A 26581-nucleotide genomic window follows, 5' to 3' on the forward strand; every position below is an offset into this window, starting at 1 on the left:
CGCCGCCGTGATTGGTCCCAGGAGGTCGGAGGTTGGGTCCACCGGCTTGACGTGGGTGTAGTGGATCCACGACACGATGCCTTCTACCTTTAGGGCGGTGGGTGTGGTTAGGAGTACCTGGAGTGGTCCTTTCCACCTGGGTTCTAGGGTCTCTTGTCGGTGTCGCTTGACCAGGACCCAGTCTCCCGGCTGGTACGGATGGGGTGTCGGTGGGGGACCGGTCTCATATAGTTCCTTCAGCTTGGGCCAGATTTCTTGATGAATTTTCTGCAAGGCTTGTAGGGAAAATAAGAGTTCAGAGACATTTTCTGTTTCAGACTTGAGCAGATCATCTTTTAGGCTGGGAACTAAGGGTGGGGGTCTGCCATACATAATTTCATAAGGGGTAAGGCCCAGTCTGTAAGGGGTATTATGGGCCCGGAACAGAGCGTAGGGGAGAAGGACCACCCAATTAGCGCCAGTCTCTATAGTTAATTTAGTTAAGGTCTCCTTTAAGGTCCGATTTATTTTTTTTTTTTACCTGTCCTGAACTCTGGGGCCTGTAAGCGCAATGTAGTTTCCAATTTGCCCCAAGGATGGAAGCCAAATCCTGACTTACCTTAGCGACGAAGGCCGGCCCATTATCTGACCCTATCTGGACGGGGAAGCCATACCTGGGGAGGATATCTTCCAGGATTTTCTTTGCTACAACCTGAGCAGTTTCCTTCTTGGTGGGGAATGCTTCAGTCCACCCTGAAAAAGTATCTACAAAGACAAGTAAGTACCGATACCCGTATTTTCCTGGCTTTATTTCAGTAAAATCTACTTCCCAGTAGATACCGGGCCTGGTTCCCCTGAGCCTTGTTCCCGTTGCAGCCTGGGATTGGGGGTACGCGTTGTTAAGCTGGCAGACTTTGCAACTTGTCACGATGTTGCTGGCCATCTTGGCTGTATGTCTGAATTTGAGTTTAGAGCGTCTGATGAGGTCTATCATCCGCCGAGCACCCAGGTGGGTGGTTCGGTGGATGTGTTCTAACACTTGTTGTCCTAATTTTTCTGGTAGGATGGTTTGGTCATTAGTATCAGTCCACCACCCATTCTGGATCTGTTTTAGGGGAAGCTTGTCAATCCACTGGAGATCTTGTTCTGAATAATCAGGGAAATATGGCAAGTCCCGGGGGCCCAGGTCAGGGAGCTGGAGTGCAAGGAGTTGGCTGGGAGCCTTCGCCACCTTTCTTGCAGTTTGGTCCGCCAGAAAGTTGCCTTGAGCAGTTGGAGTAGTTAGTTTCTGATGCCCTGAGCAATGCACAATGGCTAACTTTTCTGGCCTCTATAGGGCTGTTAGCAGGGCTAGGATTTCTTGCTTGATTTTTATCTCTTTTCCTTCAGCCGTCAGTAACCCCCGCTCCCTGTAAATGGCCCCATGTATATGCGCCGTTGCAAAAGCATATCGGCTGTCTGTATATACCGTCAGCTTTTTCCCCGCCCCTAAGGTAAGAGCTTGGGTGAGCGCTACCAGTTCGGCCTTCTGGGCCGATGTCCCCGGGGGCAGGGGTTCCGCCCAGATTACCTCAGTCTCTGAAGTCACTGCCGCTCCAGCGTACCTCTGGCCCTGATGCATGAAGCTGCTCCCATCAGTGAACCAGACGAGGTCGGCATCAGGAAGTGGGCGGTCCTGCAGGTCTTCTCGAACTCCGTGCACCTGAGCTAGTATCTCGGTGCAGTCGTGGAGTGGGGCATCCAGGTCTGGGTTGGGCAGCAGCGAGGCAGGGTTTAAGGTCGTTGGGGGCAGGAAAGTTATCCCAGGTCTTCATGGAGGGCCTCATTGAACAGGGTAGGAGAGTTTTTGAATCTTTGCGGCAGTCTGGTCCATGTTAGTTGGCCACTTATGCCCCTATCAGGGTCATTTTACTCAAAGGCGAAGAGCTTTTGGCTCTGAGGGGCTAAAGGCAAACTGAAGAAAGCATCTTTTAAATCTAAAACAGTGTACCATTGATGTTTAGGGTTTAGGTACTCAGGAGGGTATATGGGTTAGGCACAGTTGGATGTATGTCCACAACCCTCTTATTGATTTCTCTTAAGTCTTGTACAGGTCTGTATTCTCCACTATTAGGTTTTTGTACCGGCAACAATGGAGTATTCCAGGGTGAGTGACATGAGCGAAGGACCCCTTGGTCAAGGAGCCGGCGGATATGCGGGGCAATTCCTTTCTTGGCCTCTAGGGGCATCGGGTATTGGTGTACCCGCACGGGGTCTGCCCCAGGTTTAAGTTCAACAAATAAAGCAGGACGGTGTTTTGCTAGTCCTGAGCCCCCCGTTTCCGCCCAAGCTTCTGGATATTGCTGGAGCCAGGTTGCTATGTCCTGGTCAGGGGCCGTTTGCTCCTGGTGGAGCCGGTACTCATCTTTTAGGGTTATAGTCAGGACGGACACGGGTTGATTGTGGGAGTTGGTCACGACGGGCCCCTCAGGGAGGTAATGGATCTGTGCTCCCATTTTAGTTAGCAGGTCTCTCCCTAATAGGGGACAGGGGCTCTCAGGGATGACCAGGAAAGAATGGGTTACATTCTTGGCTCCGAGGTTTACTGTTCTTTGTGTTGTCCATGGGTATTTCTTAACTCCTGTGGCTCCTTGTACCCACGAGGACTTGGAGGATAATTTTCTATTAGTTTTAACTAAGACTGAGTGCTGTGCTCCTGTATCGACCAAGAACTGGACCGGGGACCCCTCCACTTGCAAAGTTACCCTAGGTTCGGGGAGGGGATCCGAACCCCGTCTTCCCTAGTCTTCATCTTGAGTGACTAGTACGGGTGTAGACCTAGGGGGTCCCTGTCCTCGTTGTTTCTTTTTGGGGCAGTCTCTTACCCAGTGGCCAGCCTCCTTGCAGTAGGCACATTGGTCTTTTCTCAGATTATCATGCCTTGGGGGCCGCCTGGGTTGGGTGTACTCTGGCTGTAGATGCTCTTTCTGTACCACTGCTGCCAGGACCTTGGTCATTTTTTCAGTGGCCTTAAATTGCCTTTCCTCTGGACTATCTCTGTTATTGTAAACCCGCTGGGCTATCTGAAGGAGGTCCTGAATCCGCTTTCCTTCCAAGTCTTCTAATTTCTGGAGTTTTCTTTTAATATCTGGGGCTGCCTGATTTATGAATGACATTACTACAGCTGCCTGACTTCCTGGAGCCTCTGGATCTATGGGGATGTACTGTCTAAAAGCTTCCATTAATCTCTCTAAGTAGGTAGCTGGGCTCTCTGTCTTTCCCTGTAGAATAGAATATACTTTGGCCAAATTAGTGGGCTTGCGAGCAGCTGCCCGGAGACCTGCCATTAGAGTCTGGCGATAAAGGTGTAGCCGTCCCCTACCTTCTGCCGTGTTGTAGTCCCACGCCGGCCTGGTCAGAGGAAAAGTCGCGTTTATGAGGTCAGGGTTGGCAGTCGGTTGACCGTCGTCCCCCGGGACCAGCTTTCTGGCTTCTACCTGTATTCTCTCTCGCTCTTCCATGGTAAACAAGATTCGGAGGAGCTGCTGACAATCATCCCAAGTGGGCTGGTGGGTGAACATGACACTATCCAGTAAAGCCAGTAAATCTTTGGGGTTGTCTGAAAACCGAGCACTCTGAGTCTTCCAGTTATACAGATCACTGGTGGAGAATGGCCAGTACTGGAGCCTGGGGATTCCTGTGTCATCTGGGGGGTCCTGTTTCCTGAAGGGGTAAAGCCACCGTGGAGTCAGGTGGCTGGGGGGGGGGCTAGTCCGCAAAGTGCGCCCTCGCGTCCGCCCCGCCGGCCCTTCAAAGTTACTTTCCCTATCAGCGGGCCCGTGAGTGCCGGCCACCTCCCCTCCGCCTGCTCCCTCCCGCGACTCAGCCGGGGGGGGCGGGTCCGGGTGCGGCGGCCACCTCCCGTCCGCCTGCTCTCTCCCTCTATCTGTCATCCCGTGTCCTCTCTCCTTTACACTCAGTCTCTTTCTCTTTCTGTCTCTCTCTCTGACTCTCCACGTCTGCCGTTTCCTCCCCTTTCTCTTTCCGATTTCCCTTCTCACTTTCTCCCTTTCTCCCTCTCCCATCTCTTATGGTCTCTCTCTCACTCATTTTCACTTTCTGTGTCTCTTCCTGTAAAGGAATGTGGGTTAGAATCCCTGTAAAGGAAATCTGATCTGACTTATTAATGATATCTAGTCGCAGGCGTGCTTCGGCAGCCCGGGAACCGGGGCAGTTCAGATCGCGAACGTGCGCTGGAAGCCGGGAGCCCGGGGACCGGGGCCGGAAGCGTGCGCCGGAAGCCAGGAGCCCGGAACCGGGGCCGGAAGCGCGCGCCGGAAGCCAGGAGCCCAGGGACCGGGGCCGGAAGCACGCGCGCCCGGGAACCGGGGCAGTTCAGATCACACGCGCGCGCCCGGGAACCGGGGCAATTCAGATCGCACGCGCGCGCCCGGGAACCAGGGCAATTCAGATCGCACGCGTGCGCCCGGGAACCGGGGCAATTCAGATCGCACGCGTGCGCCCGGGAACCAGGGCAATTCAGATCGCACGTGCGCGCCGGAAGCCCGGGTCAGAGTCAGCTGTTGCCCGGATCGCGAACGCGCTCCGGCAGCTCAGATCGCAATTTAAATCAGAAGAGAGCCAGGACACGTCTCCCACCAGTCTCCGCTGACTGTCCTATAGCGCGTCCGCCAGGACTGTGCCAGCTCCAGTTTCAGACCTCGCGAGTCACAGATTCAGATTTAGAACAGACACACAGACACAGACAGACAAACGGAGATGAGCCAGCTCACCTATCAGTAGATCGATCCTAGCAGATCCGTTGACCAGGGGTCTGGTGGGCTTGGGGAATCCCGGACGGGCCCCCAGATGTTATGCCCAGACCGTTTGTTCCCCAAAGAAGACCACCAGAGTCCAGTGTCAAAGCCAAGCGGCAAGGATCTTTACTACAAGTTCGAACTTGGACCCTCCATTCCACAGTATATAAGAGGGCCCCGAACAATGCGAGCGTTTGCTTTTTATAGCCCGAAAGTTGCAGGGGAACAAAGAAATTCTTTTGGCTCCCGCGCTTTCAGTAACCTTGAACGGCTGTCCCCTTATCGGAGACTTTCCAGGTGGTGTTTGTACTGGGCTCAGGGAGTTTGAGAGATATATGGTGGTATGTGGTGGGATGGGAGGATGGGATGTGTTTGTACTAGGCTCAGGGAGTTTTGAGCCCGGGGCTGAGGAATGTGCCCAGCTCCTTTCAACTTCATATATTAAGATTTGTTATTTATAAATGTTGATCAGTTTATCTTGACTGTAATCATGTTTGACACCTTGAGCTTTTTTGGTTTTATTTTTATGTGGGCAAATTTCTGTCTTTTTGTGCTTTTTTTTTCCCTTTAGACTGATGCTTATTAGAACTGTCTTCCCTATGTGTAAAGTATGTTATCCATCATTTTCAGTGTCTGTATAATATTACATCCATAACTAACCCTTATCAACTTTTAAAAATATTTTGAATTACTTGTAAGAAATTGAAATAATAACATTTTTAATAAGTACCACAGCAACTGAATTATAACTCCTCAGTAAATATCAAATGTCCATAGTGCTGTGTGTAAAACTTACGTTTATTTATACTACTAATTTTCCTTGCTTAATGTGTTCAGTACTCTTACAAGGCATTGCTTTCAGGGAGCTGGGTATGGAGTTAGAAGAGAACGACACAGTCATTGATCTACATTTTTTTCACAATGGTTTTGGAAAAATATAGCAGAAAGAAGGTTCTGCATGCTGGTGTGTGAATTCTCCAGGTCAATGTGTTCCCTTTCGTGTGTGTCTTATAGTGTTTATTATTTAATTAGTTACATCTGCCTTTGAGTAGTCCTGTTCACAGCAGAGAGGAGGTAGCTTGGATAACTTGAAAAGCATATATGGTACTAAAACATCATAGATCCACATTTCTCCTCTTCTTCTTCCCCCTACTGAACTGCCAACAATTGAGGACCACTCTGTTTAGTCAGATTTCTTTGTGTGTGTGTGTCTGTGACAGAGTCTTGCTCTATCGCCCAGGCTGGAGTGCAGTGGCACACAACCTTGGCTCACTGCAACCTTCACCTCCCGGGTTCACGCCATTCTCCTGCCTTAGCCTCCCGAGTAGCTGGGACTACAGGTGCCCACCACCATGCCCGGGTAATTTTTTGTATTTTTAGTAGAGACAGGGTTTCACCGCGTTAGCCAGGCTGGTCTCGATCTCCTAACCTCGTGATCCGCCCATCTCGGCCTCCCAAAGTGCTAGGATTACAGGCGTGAGCCACTGTGCTGGCTTTAGATTTTTTATATCTGACCTTTGGGAGCGGGGACTCTTACCTAGGACTCCATGGATGGACTTCACAGCTTCACTGAATCTATGAGCTGAGGCCATGTATTGTGTGTATATGTATTGTTTCTGGGGAAGAGTGTTCACAACAACTTTCATCAGGTTCTCCGAAGGGTGCAAGACTAGGTGCCCAAGAATCCAGAAATAGAAAATGTCCTTGAATGGCAGAGGCAAAGTGTGGCCTAGGATAAACTCATGGAACAAATTATAGGTCAGAACCTAGAAACCTAGAGATGCATATAAAATTAGGTATTTGGCTGATCTTGATTGTTTTATTTACTCAGGATAACCAAATAATACAATTTTTGTTGGCACCTGCACATACTAAGTATGTAACTAGCATAAAGTCAGGGCATGCAGTTGCTGGAGTTGGAGAGGTTTGGGAGAGTAAGAATTGGGAGTCTAGTTTTGGAAGTGATAGTTTTGAAATGCTTGTGTGATCCAAGTGGTGATGCTGAGGAGTAGTAAGTGGAACATAGATCGGGAGCTCAGATACCAGGTTCTAAGAATAGGAAAGGACTCTCTTCCATGATCATTTTGAAGTTCTGATTGATTTTATTCAGATTTCACCTCTGCGTTCAGATTGTAATTCTTAGACTCTTCTACACATACAACTATGTGTTTCTCAACATTGACCCTTCGTAAAGACTGATAACTGATGTTGTTAAATTTTCATTTGTAAATGAATGAATACTTTCACCCCATTAGGTATTTCTTGAGTACAGAGACTAGCATTTTCACTGGAATCCCAAATTAGGGCTATAAATGTATTTGTATTTACATAAGCATGTTTATGTAAGCAAATGTTCACATAAATATTTTGTGTCATTTCCATTTGATTTATAGCCTTAGTAATTCTTAGAAAGTCCTAGGTTTCAGCCTGGGCATTGTGGCAAAACCCTGCCTCTACCAAAAAAATACAAAAATTAACTGAGTGTGGTGGCAGACTCCTGTAGTTCCAGCTCCTCGGAAGGCTGAGGTGAGAGGATTGCCTGAACCTGGGAAGTCAAGACTGCAGTGAGCTGTGATCTCATCACCACGCTCCAGCCTGGGCGACAGTAAGATTCTGTCTCAAAAAAACAAAAAAAAATTAAAGTGAAATTTAAAAAAAAAAGAAAGTTGTAGGTTATCCTTTGATTTTACCTTTATGTATTCCCCTTTTCCCATTTGTCTTTTTTTCTTTTTCTTTTTTTTTTTTTTTTTTTTGAGACAGAGTCTTGCTCTGTTACCCAGGCTAGAGTGCTATGGCGTAATCTTGACTCACTGCAACCTCTGCCTCCTGGGTACGAGCAGTTCTCCTGTCTCAGCCTCTCGAGTAGCTGAGACTATAGGCACATGCCACCACGTCCGGCTATTTTTTGTATTTTTAGTAGAGATGGGGTTTCACCATATTGGTCAGGCTGGTCTTGAACTCCTGACCTCAGGTGATCCACCCGCCTCAGCCTCCCAAAGTACTAGGATTACAGGCGTGAGCCACCGCACCCAGCCCTTTTTTCCTTTTTTTTTTTTTTTTTTTGAGACGGAGTCTCACTCTGTCACCCAGGCTGGAGTGCAGTGGCGCGATCTCGGCTCACTGCAAGCTCCGCCTCCCGGGTTCACGCCATTCTCCCGCCTCAGCCTCCGAGTAGCTGGGACTACAGGCGCCCGCCACCGCGCCCGGCTAGTTTTTTGTATTTTTCGTAGAGACGGGGTTTCACCGTGTTAGCCAGGATGGTCTCGATCGCCTGACCTCGTGATCCGCCCGTCTCGGCCTCCCAAAGTGCTGGGATTACAGGCTTGAGCCACCGCGCCCGACCTTTTTTCCTTTTAATAAGAAACAAGTCACTATTAATATAGGAAGGGAGACACAGACTTAAGACCACAAAAAGGGCTGGGCGCCACTCATGCCTGTAATCCTACCATTTGGGAGGCCGAGGTGTGCAGATCATGAGGTCAGGAGATTGAGACCATCCTGGCTAACATGGTGAAACCCCATCTCTACTAAAAATACAAAAAATTAGCCGGGCTTGGTGGCGAGCACCTGTAGTCCCAGCTACTCAGGAGGCTGAGGCAGGAGAATGGCATGAACCTGGGAGGCAGAGCTTACGGTGAGCCGAGATTGCACCACTGCCCTCCAGCCTAGGCGACCGAGCGAGACTCCGTCTCAAAAAAAAAAGAAAAGAAAAAAAACACAAGAAGTCCTTTGTCACACATCATCATTATTATTGTTATTATTACTGTGTATTGGCCTTACTTGTGTCTTTTTGTTTCCTCTTGCTAGGCTGTTGCAAATGAGTCTGGACTAAATTTTATATCTGTCAAGGGCCCTGAATTACTAAACATGGTAAGTTATTGAGCATGAGTCATTATTTTAGATTAGAAAAAGTAATGGTCATGCAAGCTACGGGGTAAAATGTTCTCAGATCTTTCAGCAGTTGTGGTATTTTGGTATTTAAAATCAGTGCCATAGGAGTGAGGAGGTTGAGCTTTGCTCTCCTCTGCTACTTTGGGTGTATAAATGCTTTCTCAATTAAGTCTGTTAACCTCTGAGCCTGAATTTTCCCACAGCTAGAAGCAGTAGAGCAAAGATTTCAGTCTGAGTTGTCTGACTCCTGATCTACTTTTTGTCCTGTTGTCATGTGGCTTAGATGAGTTCCGTATTAATAAATAAAAATACTTCTGGAGATAGAAGTCACTCAAGTGCTGTATCTTCCTTCTGCATTTAAGCAATTTATTATCTAAATTTAAGACACTTTGAATTTCTTATTTTTTGTCCTTCTCTATGAAAAGTAAAAATGCCATTCTATGATATATTCCAACAAAGAAGAAATGAGGGTAACATTTGTTTTAAAAGGTTTTTAAAATTTATCTCTACCCCAACTTTTAAATCTTTCGTATTGTGTATTACTTTCTCCCTAAAATAAGGGAGTTATACTTAAGTATTTCCTATGGACTTTTTACATACCTCGTAACTTTTCTTGTACTTCGTTTTGATTTTCCAGCAGAGGTGGTATTAGATGTGAACCTTGAAGCAGAGGGCGTTGGTGGGAACTGGGATTGGAAAAGAAGGTTAGGCCGGGCGCGGTGGCTCAAGCCTGTAATCCCAGCACTTTGGGAGGCCGAGACGGGCGGATCACAAGGTCAGGAGATCGAGACCATCCTGGCTAACACGGCGAAACCCCGTCTCTACTAAAAACACAAAAAAAAATTAGCCGGGCGAGGTGGCGGCGCCTGTAGTCCCAGCTACTCGGGAGGCTGAGGCAGGAGAATGGCGTGAACCCGGGAGGCGGAGCTTGCAGTGAGCTGAGATCCGGCCACTGCACTCCAGCCTGGGCGACAGAGCGAGACTCCGTCTCAAAAAAAAAAAAAAAAAAAAGAAGGTTATAGCCAGACACTGAAGGGCCTTTATACCAAGCTAGAATTTGGATGTTAACTTCAGAATATCAGAGAGCTAATAGAGGCTTTAAATAAAGCAAGAGTGTAATGTATTTTTAAAGATTGTAATTAGTAAAAATTTTATTATAAAAGTTTCCACATATAAGGAATTCCAAAGAGTAATATAATGTACCCCTATGTATCTATCACCCAGCAAAAAAAAAAAAAAAAAAAAAAAAAAGTGCACTTAAAGCTTTTGCAAACCCTTCCTCGTGATGTTCCCTGTTCTGTCTCCCATGGAACTTACCACAAGGCTGAATTTGGTGCTTATTAGTTCCATGCACTTCTTTCTATATTTACTATGTATGTATGTATCCCTAAACAATATATAGTATTATTTTGTATGTTTCAGAAGTATGAGGCCAGGCACAGTGGCTGACACCTGTGATCCCCAGCACTTTGGGAGACTGAGGCAAGAGGATCACTTGAGGCCAGGCATTTAAGACAGACCAACGTGGCCGGGCGCGGTGGCTCAAGCCTGTAATCCCAGCACTTTGGGAGGCCGAGGCGGGCGGATCACGAGGTCAGGAGATCGAGACCATCCTGGCTAACATGGTGAAACCCCGTCTCTACTAAAAATACAAAAAAACTAGCCGGGCGTGGTGGCGGGCGCCTGTAGTCCCAGCTACTCGGAGGCTGAGGCAGGAGAATGGCCTGAACCTGGGAGGCGGAGCTTGCAGTGAGCCGAGATCGCGCCACTGCACTCCAGCCTGGGTGACACAGCACGAGACTCCATCTCAAAAAAAAAAAAAAAAAAAAAAGACAGACCAACGTACCAAAACCTTGTCTCTACCAAAAAAATTTTTTAATGTAATTTTGTTTTTAAGTATGAGGTTTATGAGATAATTGGAAATGTTAGTGCTTACTGAATATTTGATATTAAGGAAATACTAATTTTTAAGTGTAATAATGACATGTTAAAATCATTATATTTTGGAGATACTGAAATATTTATAAATAAAATAGGACATCTAGGATTTTCTTCAATAAAACAAGGAAAGTGGACAGGAGTATAGATGAAGCAAGATTGGTCATACATTGAGTTGATAATAATTGAAGGTCAGTGATGGATACATTTGAAGTTTATAACTGTTATATCTACTTTAGTTATACTTTTGGACTCTCCTTATGTACTCTCCATGGTATAAAGCAAAACAAACAAAAAAGCCCTTTAAATAGTGTGTATTCTTTTGCAACTTGGTTTGGTTGGGTTTTTTGGTTTTTGTTTTGTTTTGTTTTGTTTTTTGAGAGAGAGACAGGATCTCTGAAAGCAGAGGTTTTGCTATGTTGCCTGGGCTGGTCTCAAACTCCTGGCCTCAGGTGATCCTCCTATCTCAGCCTCCCAAAATGCTAGGATTACAGGCGTGAGTGACTACACCTATTCTTGGTTGTTATTTTTGTTCAATATTTACTTATAATACTTATCTCTGTTGATGTATTTTTAGTTGATTAACTTTTTGTGTGGCATTTTATTGAATGAATATAACCATACTTTAAAAATCAGGGTTTTTTTCCTGATGAATTTTTAGGTTGAATATTATATATGTATATCTTTGCATATATTTGTGAGATATTTTTCTGCCTAGGGTATATACCCAGAAGGAGAATTGCTGAATCTTAGAGTATGTGCACTTTCAAAAATATTAGGTATTGGCTGGGCATAGTGCCTCACATCTGTAATCCCAGCACTTTGAGAGGTCAAGGCAGGAGGATTGCTTGAGGCCAGTTTGAGACCAGCATGGGCAACATAGTGAGACCCTGTCTCTACAAAAAAAACCATAAAATTAGCCAGATGCACGCCTGTAGTCCCATCTCCTTGGGAGGCTGAGGTAGGAGGATTGCTTGAGCCTAAAAGGTCGAGGCTGCAGTGAGCTATGATCGCGCCACTGCTCTCCAGCCTAGACAACACAGCAACATCCTGTCTCTCAAAAAAAAAAAAAAAAAATTGGATATTGCTAACTGTTTTAATAAAGTAATTGTATCAGATTGTCCCACATTCTCAACAGCAGTGTTGGTATCAGATATTTTCATTTTTGCCAGTCTGGTGAACATGACATTTTGCCTCATTGTGGTCTGATTTGTTTTTTATGGGTGGGTAGGGGGAAGAGGTCTATGGAAGAGTGCAGAATGTCTCTGAAAGATTAGATGATCTGGGCTGGGCACAGTGGCTCACGCCTATAATCCCTGCACTTGGGGAGGCCAAGGTGGGTGGATCACTTGAGGTCAGGAATCCAAGACCAATGTGGCTAATGTGGTGAAACCCCATTGTAAAAATAAAAAAAAATTAGCCAAGCATAGTGGTGGGTGTCTGTAATCTCATCTACTCAGGAGACTTAGGCAGAAGAATCGTTTGAACTCGGGAGGTGGAGGTTACGGTGAGTAGAGATCACACCACTGCACTCCAGCCTGGGCAACAGAGTGAGACTATCTCAAAAAGAAAGATTAGATGATCTAGTGAGGAAGAGGGGCATCTTGGGATTGGAAAATGAGTTCACTCTAGGACATTTTAGATTAAACAGCCATCTGGAGATGTCTAGCAGGCGGTAGGAAATGTGAATCTGAAGCTCTGAAGAGATTTGAAAGTCACTATCATCCAAGTGGTACCTAAAACCATGGGAATGGGTTCAGTCTGGTAGGACAAGTTTATTAAGTAAAAGAACAATTACATTAAGGGTCTCTGACTGAACCCTGAAAGATTCAAACAATTAAGGGATAAAGAAGCAAGATCTGGCAAAGGAGACTGAAAGTACTTGGTCATAAGATGCAGGACACCCCAGACCAGCTAAGCCCGAAAACCAAGGGAAGATGAGTTTTTCAGCCTTGTCAGTGTGACCAAACAGTATAAAAGATATTGAGAGTGGGACTTGGGATTTAGTTATTAGAAGGTCATTGGTGGCTTTAGGGAAAATATGTTTAATAATGATGTTTGCAAAAGCCAGACTAAAATGGTTGAAAATTTGATGGCCAATAAAGATTTTGAGATAATAAATGTAGGATCTTTACTTGAAATGTGGCATGTTTCAAATAAAGGATAAGATGGGCTTTTCTTTCATTTACTTATTTTTAATCACTGTTGCCTTGTTAAGATTAAATAGGTTTTAATATGTCCTTGTTGAAACTTTAGGTTTACTTTTCCCTAAATTAAATTTCCTTTTACCTAGCTACCTTGGTTTGCCATTTCCAAAGTCACTTTGCCAACGGTATTGATTGTTCTCTTCTCTTCCTGTCTGAAACTTTATGTCTCCCAGCCCCCTGAGATGCCTTCTTTTACAACAGTACTGAATATTTTGCTTCAGCATTACAAGTGTAGTTTTTGCTGAATTAGATTTTCCAGGAAAGTCTACTATATTTGTACACTATTGTATTTGCACACTGTGTGTTATATTTGTACACTGTGCACTATATTTGTATACTGTGCAGGATATTAGAACAGAAAAATTTGAATGGGACTCCTGCTTTCCAAGGGCTATGTAATATAATATAGTGAGGGTAGAAGAGCTCAAATGTTATAATAAGGATAAAATCTGAATATCTGAATAGGACTCCTGCTTTCTAAGGGCTTTGTAATATAATATAGTGAAGGCAGAAGAGCTCAAATGTTGTAATAATACAAAGTACTCGAAGAGCAAAGAAATACTTTGGGTTTGGTTTGGGTCAAATGATAGTAAAACAGTTTTATATATCAAATTCCAGAAAGTATCAGGATGAGCCATATACATTTGCTGATATTTAACCATTTTTGACCTGTAATAGCCAACTGCATATAGTTCAACTTAATCAAATTTGCTATTATGGGAAGAATGATTAATGAGGATCTTTTAGAATGTAAGAAGAAATGTTCGGAGGTAGGTTAGAAAGCAGTTCAAGTAAGGGAAGCAGAATGAGCAAAAGTTTAACGAAAAATACCAAAAGGATGTGAGGGAAAGAAATTTCTAGTCAAAGGAAAAAATAGCACTTGAATCGCTGTCATCTGCGGTGTATTCTTTGCCTTGATTATTTATTCTGGCCATAAAGTCATTATAGCAGAGGTGATATGAAATAGTTGGCACTGTAGGCCGGGGGCAGTGGCTCATGCCTGTAATCCCAGCATTTTAGGAGGCTGAGGCGGATGGATCATTTGAGGTTGGGAGTTTGAGACTAGCCTGGCCAACATGGTGAAACCTCGTCTCTACTAAAAAGACAAAAATTAGCCAGGTGGTAGTGGCAGCATGCCTGTAATCCCAGCTCCTCGGGAGGCTGAGGCAGGATAATTGCTTGAACCTGCAGGGCAGAGGTTGCAGCGACCGAGATCGCTCCACTGCACTCCGGTCTGGGTGACAGAGAGACCCTGTCTTAAAAATAATAATAATGATTGGCACTGTAAAGATGTTTTTTGGATTCCATCTTATTTAGCAGTTTCATTAAGAAAAAACTCTTTCTTAGTCATCTGGTTTGACATTTTACGAGAAAAATTTCTTATGCCTAAGCTAAAAGCGAAATCATCCTTACATGTGGCTTTTCATATTACTTAGTCCTAATGTTATAGTTGCTTGTGAATTGCTATATTTCTTGACTTATCTTAATGTTTTATATTTTGATTTAGATTTCAACATAGAGTAAGCCATTATGAAACCTGTTAAATGCCTAGTTGGCTCACTTTGCCTCCTCTGATGCTGTATGACAAAATAGTTATTCCTTTATTTAGTAAGATGACTTTTGTAGAAATAACAATAAAATAGTAATTTGACTTATGTGCACATAAAATACTGTTGAATTAATGGAAATTACTGCTGGATATTTTATATGCACGAGGCTTACAAGATTAGTTCTAAAATACAATTGAATTTTGGTGATTTTTTTGAGCTAGAGAAGACCTTACGTTTCACTTAAGTCTTCATTTTATAAATAAGGAAATTTATAGAAGGCTTAAATAGTTGCTACTTTTATTAAGTTGAACTATATACAGTTGACTATTACAGGTCAAAAATGGTTAAATATCAGCAATTGTATATGGTTCATCCTGATACTTTCTGGACTTTGGCACATAAACTAGTTTTATGTCACATAAAACTTTTACTGTCATTTGACCCAAACCACAAAGTTGAACCGTTGGTATTTTATTTCCTTTCTGTGTATGTTTAGTATGTTGGTGAGAGTGAACGTGCTGTGCGACAAGTTTTTCAACGAGCCAAGAACTCAGCACCCTGTGTGATATTCTTTGATGAAGTGGATGCTTTATGTCCTCGAAGATCAGACCGAGAGGTAATTATCATGGACTAGTGGTTTACAGATTCTTTTAGCACAATAAACCTTTTCTATGTTCTAAGCCAGGTATTTCTTATGAAGTCATACCTTAGGAGCATTGAGACTCTTAGTGAAGACACCTAGTAATTTGAAATCAAATCTTAGAGATAGCAGTTGTATTCTGTATCTGCCTCTGCATCCATTTTTTTTCCTGTTTATTATTTTGGTTGCACAATCTGTAGGTCATCCTAATTCACACAAATGAGTAGGTGAGTATGGAAATGATATTAGTTTTAAATAGCTTGCCTTATAATCTTGTTATCCTACAACATTCTTGAGCTAAAAGAGTTCTTGAGACAGGAAAAAAAACAATTTAAGATATCATGCACTCAAAATAGGGTCAGGTTATTAACTTTAAGACCCCAAACCTTTTCTCTTAAGTAAGACATTAAAATGAAGAAGATAAAAAAAGACCCAACACCCATTTATATCTGGAGAAGATATAAAATTGATCTGCATTGAATACCACTTGCATCAGCCACACTGAGTCACAGTCCTTAGAGATTTCAGTACAGAGTACCAGAAACAGTTGTTATTAGGAGTGCTATTATATAACAATTTGAAGCTTAGTGAAGCATAACATAAACCATAAATATATAACCTTTTTGAAGCAGACAGCAGCTACTTTATTTATTTATTTATTTATTTATTTATTTACTTACTTACTTACTTATTTATTTATTTTTGAGACAGAGTTTCGCTCTTGTCTCCCAGGTGGGAGTGCAATGGTGCGAACTCGGTTCACTGCAACTTCCGCCTCCTGGGTTCAAGCGATTCTCCTCCCTCAGCCTCCTGAGTAGCTGGAATTACAGGCACCCGCCACCATGCCTGGCTCATTTTTGTATTTTTAGTAGAGACAGGGTTTCCCCATGTTGGTCAGGCTGGCCTTGAACTCCTGACCTCAGGTGATCCATCTGCCTCGGCCTCCCAAAGTACTGGGATTACAGGGTTGAGCCACCACGCCCGGCCACAGGTACATTTCTTGTAAGATGACTGAGGAAATGGTTACATTTCTTTTGTTGTTGTTGTTTTGTTGTTGAAACGGAGACTCACTCTGTCACCCAGGCTGGAGTGCAATGGTGCGATCTCGGCTCACTGCAACCTCTGGCACCCAGGTTCAAGCGATTCTCCTGCCTCAGCCTCCAGAGTAGCTGGGATTACAAGCGCCCGCCACTACTTGGCTAATTTTTGTAGTTTTTAGTAGAGACGGGGTTTTACATCATTTCTGAAACCTAGGAAATCTTTTGTGATTTATTTTCAATAAGTGTGTGTGTGTGTGTCTTGGGTCATAAAACATTACATGCCTCATTTTGCTAAAAATCTCCAAAAACATTCAAAAGTCACAAAAAAAAGCTGACTGATACAAATAAATAAATAAATGTGACACCCATTTTAGCGGTTTTGTTTCTTCATCCAGTAGTCATTGATACCATCATAGAAAATTCTTATTACAGGCTTATCTTTGATAGTGATGTCAGTGACTGAGGCAGAGATCCTTCCCAGGTTCCCCAGTCATATTCCAAAGTCTACTGTGGGCTATGGAGCAAAACACAGTACTTTGATACCTCCAGCTGATTAGGGCATGGCATGCTCTGGATTTTATTCTTTTCCTTTTTATTCCCATCTCTTCTGCCATGAATAAACCCTTCATTTGTCCACAGCCCCTTCAATTGGTTTGCAGCTCTCTACTGTCAGCTGGTAAATCTAAATTTGGAGAGGTTCATTGTCAACTGTTGCCCTCAAAGAAGTCTGTAGCCGTATGAAGTACATGTCTGACTTCTGGTTTATCTCTCTCTTTTTTTTTAAAGAATAAAGAATGACTGCTCCATAGGCAGAGCGGCCTTATTTGTTTCTTGGATGTCTACTGCCATACATTTCTTTTTTTTCCTTTCCTTTCCCTTTCCCTTTCCTTTCCTTTTTTTTTTTTTCTTGAGAAAGAGTCTTGCTCTATCACCCAGGCTGGAGGCTAGAGTGCAATGGCACTATCTCAGCTCACTGCAACCTCTGCCTCCCAGGTTCAAGCGATTTTCCTGACTCAACCTCCCTAGTAACTGGGATTACAGGCGCCTGCTACCATGCCCGACCAATATTTGTGTTTTCAGTAGAGGTGGGGTTTCACCATGATGGCTGGGCTGGTCTCAAACACCTGGTCTCAAGTAGTCCACCAGCCTCGGCCTCCCAACGTATTGGGATTAGAGGCATGAGCCACCACACCCAGCCTACTGCCATACATTTCTATACTCTGATATATATGGGTTTCTTTTCTTGTGGTTTTTTTGTTTGTTTGTTTGTTTGTTTTTGAGACAGAGTCTTGCTCTGTCACCCAAGCTGGAGTGCAGTGGCATAATCTCAGCTCACTGCAGCCTCTGCCTCCCAGGGTCAAGTGATTCTCCTGTCTCTGTCTCCCAGGTAACTGGCACTACAGATGTGTGCTACCACACCTGGCTAATGTTGCATTTTTAGTAGAAACGGGTTTTACCATGTTGGCCAGGCTGGTCTCGAACTCCTGACCTCAGGTGATCCACTCGCCTCGGCCTCCCAAAGTGCTGGAATTACAGGTGTGAGCCACTATGCCCAGCTATAGTTTGCTTTTCTACATTTTCACCTAAAGCAGATTCTGAAAACATTTTATTTTTATTTTTTGTTTGTTTCTTTTTATTTGATAGTCTTTTTTTTTTTTTAAACAGAGTCTCACTCTCACACAGGCTGGAGTGCGGTGGCACGATCTCAGCTTTCCGCAGCCTTTGCCTCCTGGGTTCAAGTGATTCTCATGCCTAAGCCTGCTGAGTAGCTGGGACTATAGGTACATGCCACCATGCCCAGCTGATTTTTCATATTTTTTTTTTTTCTTTAGTAGAGACAGGGTTTCACCATGTTGGCCAGGCTAGTCTCGAACTTCCAACCTCAGGTGATCCACCTGCCTCAGCCTTCCAAAGTGCTAGGATTACAGACATGAGCCACCATGTCCAGCCTCTAAAAATCTTTTAAATTTGAATGTATTCTTTTTGAATTACACTAGTTATACATGAATACATGCTTCTGAAAAATTCAAATAAAGCACAAGTATAAAGAGAGTAAATTTCTTTCCATTCTCCTCCGTATTACTCTTCTTAGAGGTTATTATGACACTACTAATAGTTTATCATTTAGTATGCATCATTCTAGAACTTTTTCCAGAAGCAAAAAAATGTATATTTTACACTTCTGTTTTGTTATTGTTGCTGTTGAGACAGGGTCTTACCCTGTCACCCAGGCTGGAGTGCAGTGGTGTGATTGTAGCTCACTGCCTGCCACCTTGAGCTCCTGGGCTCAAGCAGTGATCCCACCTTAGCTGCCTGAGTAGCTAGTAGTACAGTTGTGCACTGCCACACCCAGCTAAGTTTTTGTTTTTAGAGGTGGGATCTTGCTATGTTGCCCAGGCTGGTCTTGAACTTCTGGCCTCAAGTGATCCTCCTGCCTCTGCCTCCCAAAATGTTGAGATTACATCATGCCTGGACCTAGGCTTCTATTTTTTATATTAATGTGGTCATTCTGTCTTGATGACTTTCTCATGTACGTAATGACTTAAAAATATATATAGTATTATCCTCAGTCTGGATACAGCAGAATTTACTTAATAATTCTCCTGTTTTGGGCATTTAGATTGTTTCCAGTTGTAAACAGAACTCTACTTGTATCACGCATTTTTGTGCACCTGTGGTGGGACTATGTGAGACAGAATTTTGGAAGTGAAAATCAGGGTGGAAGATTGCTATATATTAGATTTTGAAAGATAATGCTGTATCATCCTTCACAAAAACTATCAGTTACATGTGCCCACCAGCAGTGTGTGAAAATATCCATTTCTTATCAACAATGGATTATACCCATCTTTTTATTTTTTGGCAGTTTTATTGGCAAATCATATTACATTTTAGTATACATGTCCCTGATTACCATGAGGTAGACTGTCTCCAGTGATTTGAAATTATTTGATCATATGTTTCAGCCCTTTTGCTATTGCTGTCTTTTTCTTTTTTTGTGTTAATTGGTACTCTATGATGGAAAGTAGTCTTTTATTTAATTATGTGTTGATACTATTTTTCCCAGTCTTACGACTTATATTTAATTTTATTATATAGAATATTATAGGTTTGGTTTGTTTGTTTGTTTTCTGTTTTGAGAGAGTCTCACTCTGTCGCCCAGGCTGGAGTGCAGTGGCGTGATCTCAGCTCACTGCAGCCTCCACCTCCCAGGTTCAAGCAATTCTTCTGCCTCAGCCTCCCATGCAGCTGAGATTACAGGTTCCTGCCACCATACCCAGCTAATTTTTTGTATTTTTAGTAGAAACGGGGTTTCACCATGTTGGCCAGACTGGTCTTGCACTTCTGACCTCAGGTGATCCACACGTCTCACCTCCCAAAGTGCTGGGATTACAGGTGTGAGTCACCATGCCCGGCCAGAATATTATGGCTTTAATACAGAAAAATCTATCAGTCATTCTTGTATTGACTCTCGTCTTGCTTATGTAGAACAATATTTTTTACCCTTTACTTCCTTATATTTTTGAGTATGGATTATGATTCTGTTAGTGTTATGTTCCCCAGGAGTGACAATAAGGAACACCAAATTTTTTTTTCTAGAGAAATCAGTGGGGTAAGCTGGGCGTGGTAGCTTATACCTGTAATCCCAGCAGTTTGCTTGGCCAAGGCAGGCAGATTGCTTGAGTCCAGGAGTTCAAGACCAGCATGGGCAACATGGTGAAATCCTGACTCTATACAAAAAAGAAAAATTAGCCAGGTGTGGTGGTGCATACCTGTAGTCCCAGCCACTCGGGAGGCTGAGGTAGGAGGATTGCTTGAGCCCGGAAGGTAGAGGTTGCAGTGAGCTGAGATCTCACCACTGCACTTCCAGCCTGGGCGACAGAGCAAGACCCCTGTCTCAAAAAAAAAAAAAAAAGGAAAGAAATGAGGTAAGCCCATTACCACCTCTGTATGTAAAATTTATGGTGAAGAAAAACAATTAATGACCAAAAACATAGCACCACTTTTCTCATTTCCTTCATTTAAAACTTTTTTGTTGTTTCTGTATCTAAGTGATTTATCCCTCTCCCTGAATTTATACCAACTCCCTGGATGTTTCCTTTCACCTAGATATTGCTGAAGTAACTTTACTTTGTATTATTTGCTTCAAGGAAAAGAGAAAATACCTCATCAGTGTCCCAGATACTCCCGTATGTGTTGCACTAAAAAGATCTGGAACACCTGGCTTGTCTGATGGTGGTGGGTTATCAGAATTTATTAACATTAGTGTCATCCGGGTGCAGTGGCACAAGCCTGTAATCCCAGCACTTTGGGAGGCCGAGGTGGAAGGATCGGTTGAGCTCAGGAGTTCAAGACTAGCCTGGGCAATATAGCAAGAGGATCTCTAGAAAAAAATACAAAAATTAGCTAGGCGTGGTGGCACACACCAGTAGTACCAGCTACTTGGGAGGCTGAGGTGGCAGGATTGCTTGAGCCCAGGAGGGGAAGGCTGCAGTGAGCTGAGATCACACCACTACACTCTAGCCTGGGCTACAGAGTAAAACCCTGCCTCAAAAAAAAAATTAGTCTCACCAAAGGTGGTATACAACCTCCCACTATTAAATTTGACTGACTTTAAAAATAAAATGAGATCTAGAATGCCTGATATACTGGGAAATTTGGGGTTCAAAAGCTTAGTCTAGGGCTGGGCGTGGTGGCTCACTCCTGTAATCCCAGCGCTTTGGGAGGCTGAGGTGGGCTGATCACCTGAGGTCAGGAGTTTCAAGACCAGCCTGACCAACATGGTGAAACCCCATCTCTACTGAAATTACAAAATTATCCTGGCATTGTGGCACATGCCTGTAATCCCAGCTACTTGGAGGCTGAGGCAGGAGAATTGCTTGAACCAGGAGACGGAGGTTGCAGTGAGCGGAGATCACACCATTGCACTCCAGTCTGGGCAACAAGAGCGAAACTTCATCTCAAAAAAAAAAAAAAAAAAAGAAGCTTAGTCTGGGTGGGGTGCAGCTCTCACACCTATAATCCCGGCACTTTGGGAAGCTGAGGCAAGAGGATTGCTTGAGGCCAGGAGTTCAAGACTAGCCTGGACAGCATAGCAAGACCCATCTCTACCAAAGAAACAAAAGCTAGCTGTAGATTCGCCCCAAGGGAAGTGTATTGTGACGGTTAGATGTTTGAGTAACTCAGAAACATTAGACCTTGGGATCCATTCAGCCTGAGATTGAGTCTCATCTCTTCCTTTACCTAGTGATGAAAACTTGGACAAGTAACCCCTCTGAGCCTCACTTTCCTCATTTAGACTGTGGATAATAATAGGATTGCTGGGGAGGTCCACTGATGAGAACACATTTTGCACAGTGTGTGCATATAGTGGCTCCTTGGAAAATGATCACTGTGATCTCTTTTGCATGGGGAAATGTATTATTTTCATGGGGAAGAAAAAAATTTTTTTTTTCCTTTATATTAAGAGCTGATGGAACCAGATTTATGTCTTTTTAGACAGGGGCAAGTGTCCGAGTGGTGAATCAGCTACTTACAGAGATGGATGGTCTGGAAGCACGCCAGCAGGTTTTTATTATGGCAGCCACTAACAGGCCAGGTAAGAAATAAAAATATTGTAATGCAGATGAATCTAAAAACTTACAGCATTTCCATAGAAGAGATTCAGATAATTAAAAATAAAAGTAAAAACTTGTAGCATTTATAAACAATATAATTCACACGCATCCTAGGAAAGGAAGATTAAATTTGGACAATCCCTTTCTGGTTCTGTGAAAGGAAACTTCGTAGTTGAAATAAAGGTGCCGGGCGCGGTGGCTCAAGCCTGTAATCCCAGCACTTTGGGAGGCCGAGACGGGTGGATCACGAGGTCAGGAGATCGAGACCATCCTGGCTAACACGGTGAAACCCCGTCTCTACTAAAAAATACAAAAAACTAGCCGGGCGAAGTGGCGGTTGCCTGTAGTCCCAGCTACTCGGGAGGCTGAGGCAGGAGAATGGCGTGAACCCGAGAGGAGGAGCTTGCAGTGAGCTGAGATCCGGCCACTGCACTCCAGCCTGGGTGACAGAGCGAGACTCCGTCTCAAAAAAAAAAAAAAAAATAAAGAAATAAAGGCTTAGAAAGCTTTTGCATAAGCTATAGTAAAAAGCATAGTATTACTGCTTGGATCCCGTGAGATTGCTTTTCTGTGTTCGTGCTTAGAAAGCTCTTTTTGGCTGAGAACAGTTGCAGCATACACTCTTTTCTTTTTTTTTTTGGAGACGGAATCTCACTTTGTCACCCAGGCTGGCATGCGGTGGCATGACCTTGGCTCACTGCAACCTCTGCCTCCTGGGTTCAAGTGATTCTCCTGCCTCAGCCTCCTGAGTAGCTGGGATTACCGGTGCTGCCACCATGCCCAGCTATTTTTTGTATTTTTAGTAGAGATGGGGTTTCACCATGTTGGCCAGGCTGGTCTTGAACTCCTGAACCTCAGGTGATCCGCCCAACTCGGCCTCCCGAAGTGCTGGGATTACAGACGTGAGCCATTGCACCCGACCGGCATACACTTTTGACCACAAAAGTATTTTAAGAATTTGTGTTTTATGGTTTCTCGCTAGCTTATAGGAAATAAAAACCATACTCTTCACTCTACTAGAAGTTAAAGATAGATTTTTAAGGTTTTATGCTGGAGCCATGCCCTCATATCTGCCCTTAATGATTACTGAAAATTGTTTTCAAGGTTAAGCATTCTTTGAGAGATTCAGAAAAGGGCTCAAGACTATAGAAGTGCAGAAGGTGGCTCAGAGTTACAACTCTAATCACATGCTTGATCTTTCTGGTGATCAGTCCCCTGCCTGAAGCTATCTGTGGGGCCACTATGTGTCACCATATTAGCTCAACAAAGATATTCCTGGCATTCAGGAAATTGCAAGGATTTTTGAAGGTCTATGCCAGGAACGGTGGGCAAAGACCAATTATATTCTGTATTATACCATAGTAACCTTGGGACTATATTACTTCATCTTGCTGACCATCATTTTGGCACTTTTAAAATGAGGATGATAATACTTAATTGGCAGGATTGCCACAAAGGTTAAATGATGTTGGTAATGTATCTACCACAGTGGTAGTAAACAGCTGGTAGCTATTTAGTAATTATTATCATGTTCATAAGCAGTTTGGTAATAGTAGTGGGAACAGTCATTAGGTCATAAAATCACAGAGTCATCCTAGAAGAAAGTCCCTCAGAGTTGAACAGAATCACATTTTCCCTTTCATAAGAAGATACAGATCTTTTCTCACATATTTCAAAAAGATGCTTGTCTTAGTCTGTTTTGTGTTGCTTAATAGAATACCTGAAACTGGGTAATTAGTGTTAAAAAGAAGAGATTCAGTTCTTCTAGTTCAGGAAGCTGGGAAGGTCAAGATTGAGTGGCCTGCATCTGTCAAGGGCCCTCTTGCTGCATCATCCCAAGGTGAAAGGGTGGAAGAGCACAAGAGCATGCATGAGAGAGCAAAAGGAAAGTGGCCTGGACAGGAAGAAACCATGGTCCCATGAATAAGGGTGGACAAATAAAGTTTAATTAATTTTACCCTATCTTTGGACATTTATCTCAACTGCCTGAGCTGAACAACTGACTGTTTTCCTCAGCCTACCAAAAAGCATTTTGTATAGCAAAAGATTGGTTTCATTAGAGGAAACCTGGAGAAGAGAGCAGCAGAGAGGGGGGGATCCTGGGGAGTAGGAAATGAGGGCCGTGTTTCTCTCAAAAAAGCCTCTTTGAAGAAATACATTGATCTAGTTTTTTCTGGTGTGTGATCATCCTTTTTAAAGTGAGGAGCATAAATTAGTAAGGATGGGCTTAATATCTGTTGGTGGTGAGACAAGAAAATGCTAAAATTATTATCTGTTATTTTATTTAATTGTACTATCTGGTTTTGATGTATGGCTTGTCATGTATGCAATGTATTAATAATATAATACAGAAACATAGTTAATAAATGATTAGACATTAAAAAAAGGAAGAAAGTGGCCAAGCTGGGCATGGTGGCTTATGCCTGTAATCCTAGCACTTTACAAGGTCGAGACAGGAGAATCGCTTGAGCTTGGGAGTTTAAGACCAGCCTGGGCAACATAGTGAGACCTTGTCTCTATTATTTAAAAAATAGAGAGAGTGGCTAAACATATCCTTTGATCAAGAGTCCACTCCTGCAATAACTTACCCACTCCCTTGGAACCAGCATTATTCATGAGGCAGAGCCCTCATGACCTCATCACTTTTTAAAGGCCCCACCTCTCAACACTGTTTTATTGGGGATTAAGTTTCCAGCACGTGAACTTTGGGGAATACGTTCAAACCACAGCATCAGTCTTTCGTTTCCTGTATAACATATTCTATCGTTAACAGCCCTCACCATATTTTAAGTTTGTTTATTTTATTATTTATTTATTTATTTTGAGACAGAGTCTTGGTCTGCTGCCCAGACTGGAGTGCAGTGGCGTGATCTCAGCTCACTGCAACCTCTGCCTCCCGGGTTCAAAGGTTTCCTCTGCCTCAGCCTCCCAAGTAGCTGGGACTACAGGCACGTGCCTCCACGCCCAGCTAATTTTTGTATTTTTAGTAGAGACAGGGTTTCACCGTGCTGACCAGGCTGGTCTCAAACTTCTGACCTCAGGTGATCTGCCTGCCTCGGCCTCCCAAAGTGCTGGGATTACAGGCATGAGCCACTGCACCTGGCCTGTTTATTTTAAAACCTGTGTTAAGAATGGCAGATGAATCATAATGTGGTACCGGTGTTTTGTTTTTTTCCCTATGTATGTATATTGTCTTCCCCTAAAACTCTTCCATCCTTTTTTCCCCTTTAACAAATCTGTTGCATTAATGACCTACATTTAAAAATAAATGATCTGGCTGGACACCGTGGCTCATGCCTGTAATCCCAACACTTTGGGAGGCCGAGGCCGGCGGATCATAAGGTCAGGAGATTGAGACCATCAGCTAACACGGTGAAACCCCATCTCTACTAAAAATACAAAAAAATTAGCTGGGCATGGTGGCATGCGCCTGTAGTCCCAGCTACTTGGGAGGCTGAGGCTGAGGCAGGAGAATTGCTTGAACCCAGGAGGTGAAGGTTGCCATGAGCCAAGATTGCACCACTGCACTCCAGCCTGGGCGGCAAAGCGAAACTGTCTCAAAAAATAATAATAGTAATAATAAATGTTCTAGATCTTCTTCACTTGTTTTCATGCTTATTTGGCAGTTCTGCTCCATTGTATACTATCATGTGACATTGTTTTGATTGCTTATAACTTCTTGTCTGCTTAGCTTTAAGAATTTCCTCCTTGGTCAGGCGCGGTGGCTCAAGCCTGTAATCCCAGCACTTTGGGAGGCCGAGACGGGCGGATCACGAGGTCAGGAGATCAAGACCATCCCGGCTAACACGGTGAAACCCCGTGTATACTAAAAAAATACAAAAAACTAGCCGGGCGTGGTGGCGGCACCTGTAGTCCCAGCTACTCAGGAGGCTGAGGCAGGAGAATGGCGGGAACCCGGGAGGCGGAGCTTGCAGTGAGCTGAGATCCGGCCACTGCACTCCAGCCTGGGTGACAGAGCGAGGCTCTGTCTCAAAAAAAAAAAAAAAAAAAAAAATTCCCTCCTTGTTTGATGTTCTGGTTAGCCATTGCTGCATAACAAACTACTGTAAAGCTTAGTGCTTTAAAACCACCATTTGTGGCTGGGTGCAGTGACTCACACCTGTAATCCCAGCACTGTGGGAAGCCAAGGATCACTTGAGGTAAAGAGTTCAAGACCAGCCTACTCAACACGGTGAAACTCCATCCCTACTAAAAATATAAAAATTAATTGGGTGTGGTGGTGGGCACCTGCAATCCCAGCTACTCAGGAGGCTGAGGCAGGAGAATCACGTGAACCCAGGAGGCGGAGGTTGCAGTGATCCCAGATCGCACCACTGCATTCCAGCCTAGGCAACAGATTGAGACTCCATCTTAAAAAAAAAAAAAATCACCATTTTTGCTTGGCTCACAATTTTTAGGTCAGGAATTTGGGATGGGCTTGTCTGGGTGGTTCATCTTGGATCCACATGCTATCAGCTGGAGTGGCTGGACCAGAGAATCCATTTCCACAGTGGCCTCTTTACTCACAATGTCTTCACAATCCTTGGTCTCTCTCCCAACCGAGCCCCCAAATAATTATCATCTTTTTGGGGTTTGTTTGTTTTGAGGCGGAGTCTCACTCTGTCGCCCAGACTGGAGTGCAGTGGTGTGATCTCGGCTCACTGCAACCTCTGCCTCCTAGGCTCAAGTGATTCTCCTGCCTCAGCCTCCCGAGTAGCTGGGATTACAGGCATGCACACCACGCCCAGCTGATTTTGTATTTTTTAGTAGAGATGGGGTTTCACCGTGTTGGTCAGGCTGGTCTTGAACTCCTGACCTCAGGTGATCCGCCTGCCTCAGCCTCCCAAAGTGCTGGAATTACAGATGTGAGCCACCGTACCTGGCCCCAGTTATCATCTTTTAATGCCTCTTCATATGGCTTG

The 26581-nt window shown here is 43.9% G+C and overlaps 1 protein-coding gene across 1 annotated transcript in view; it reads left to right on the forward strand.

The window, feature by feature from the left end:
• Positions 1–26581, forward strand: part of NVL (nuclear VCP-like) — a 114408-nt gene that overhangs the window by 48822 nt on the left and 39005 nt on the right. The window contains exons 17-19 of the mRNA XM_025394330.1: positions 8583–8645; positions 14858–14977; positions 21541–21640. Coding sequence (XP_025250115.1) covers positions 8583–8645; positions 14858–14977; positions 21541–21640 — 283 coding nt within the window. The remainder of the gene's footprint in view (positions 1–8582; positions 8646–14857; positions 14978–21540; positions 21641–26581) is intronic.

Source organism: Theropithecus gelada, chromosome 1 (assembly GCF_003255815.1).
Source record: "Theropithecus gelada isolate Dixy chromosome 1, Tgel_1.0, whole genome shotgun sequence".
NCBI lineage: Eukaryota > Metazoa > Chordata > Mammalia > Primates > Cercopithecidae > Theropithecus > Theropithecus gelada.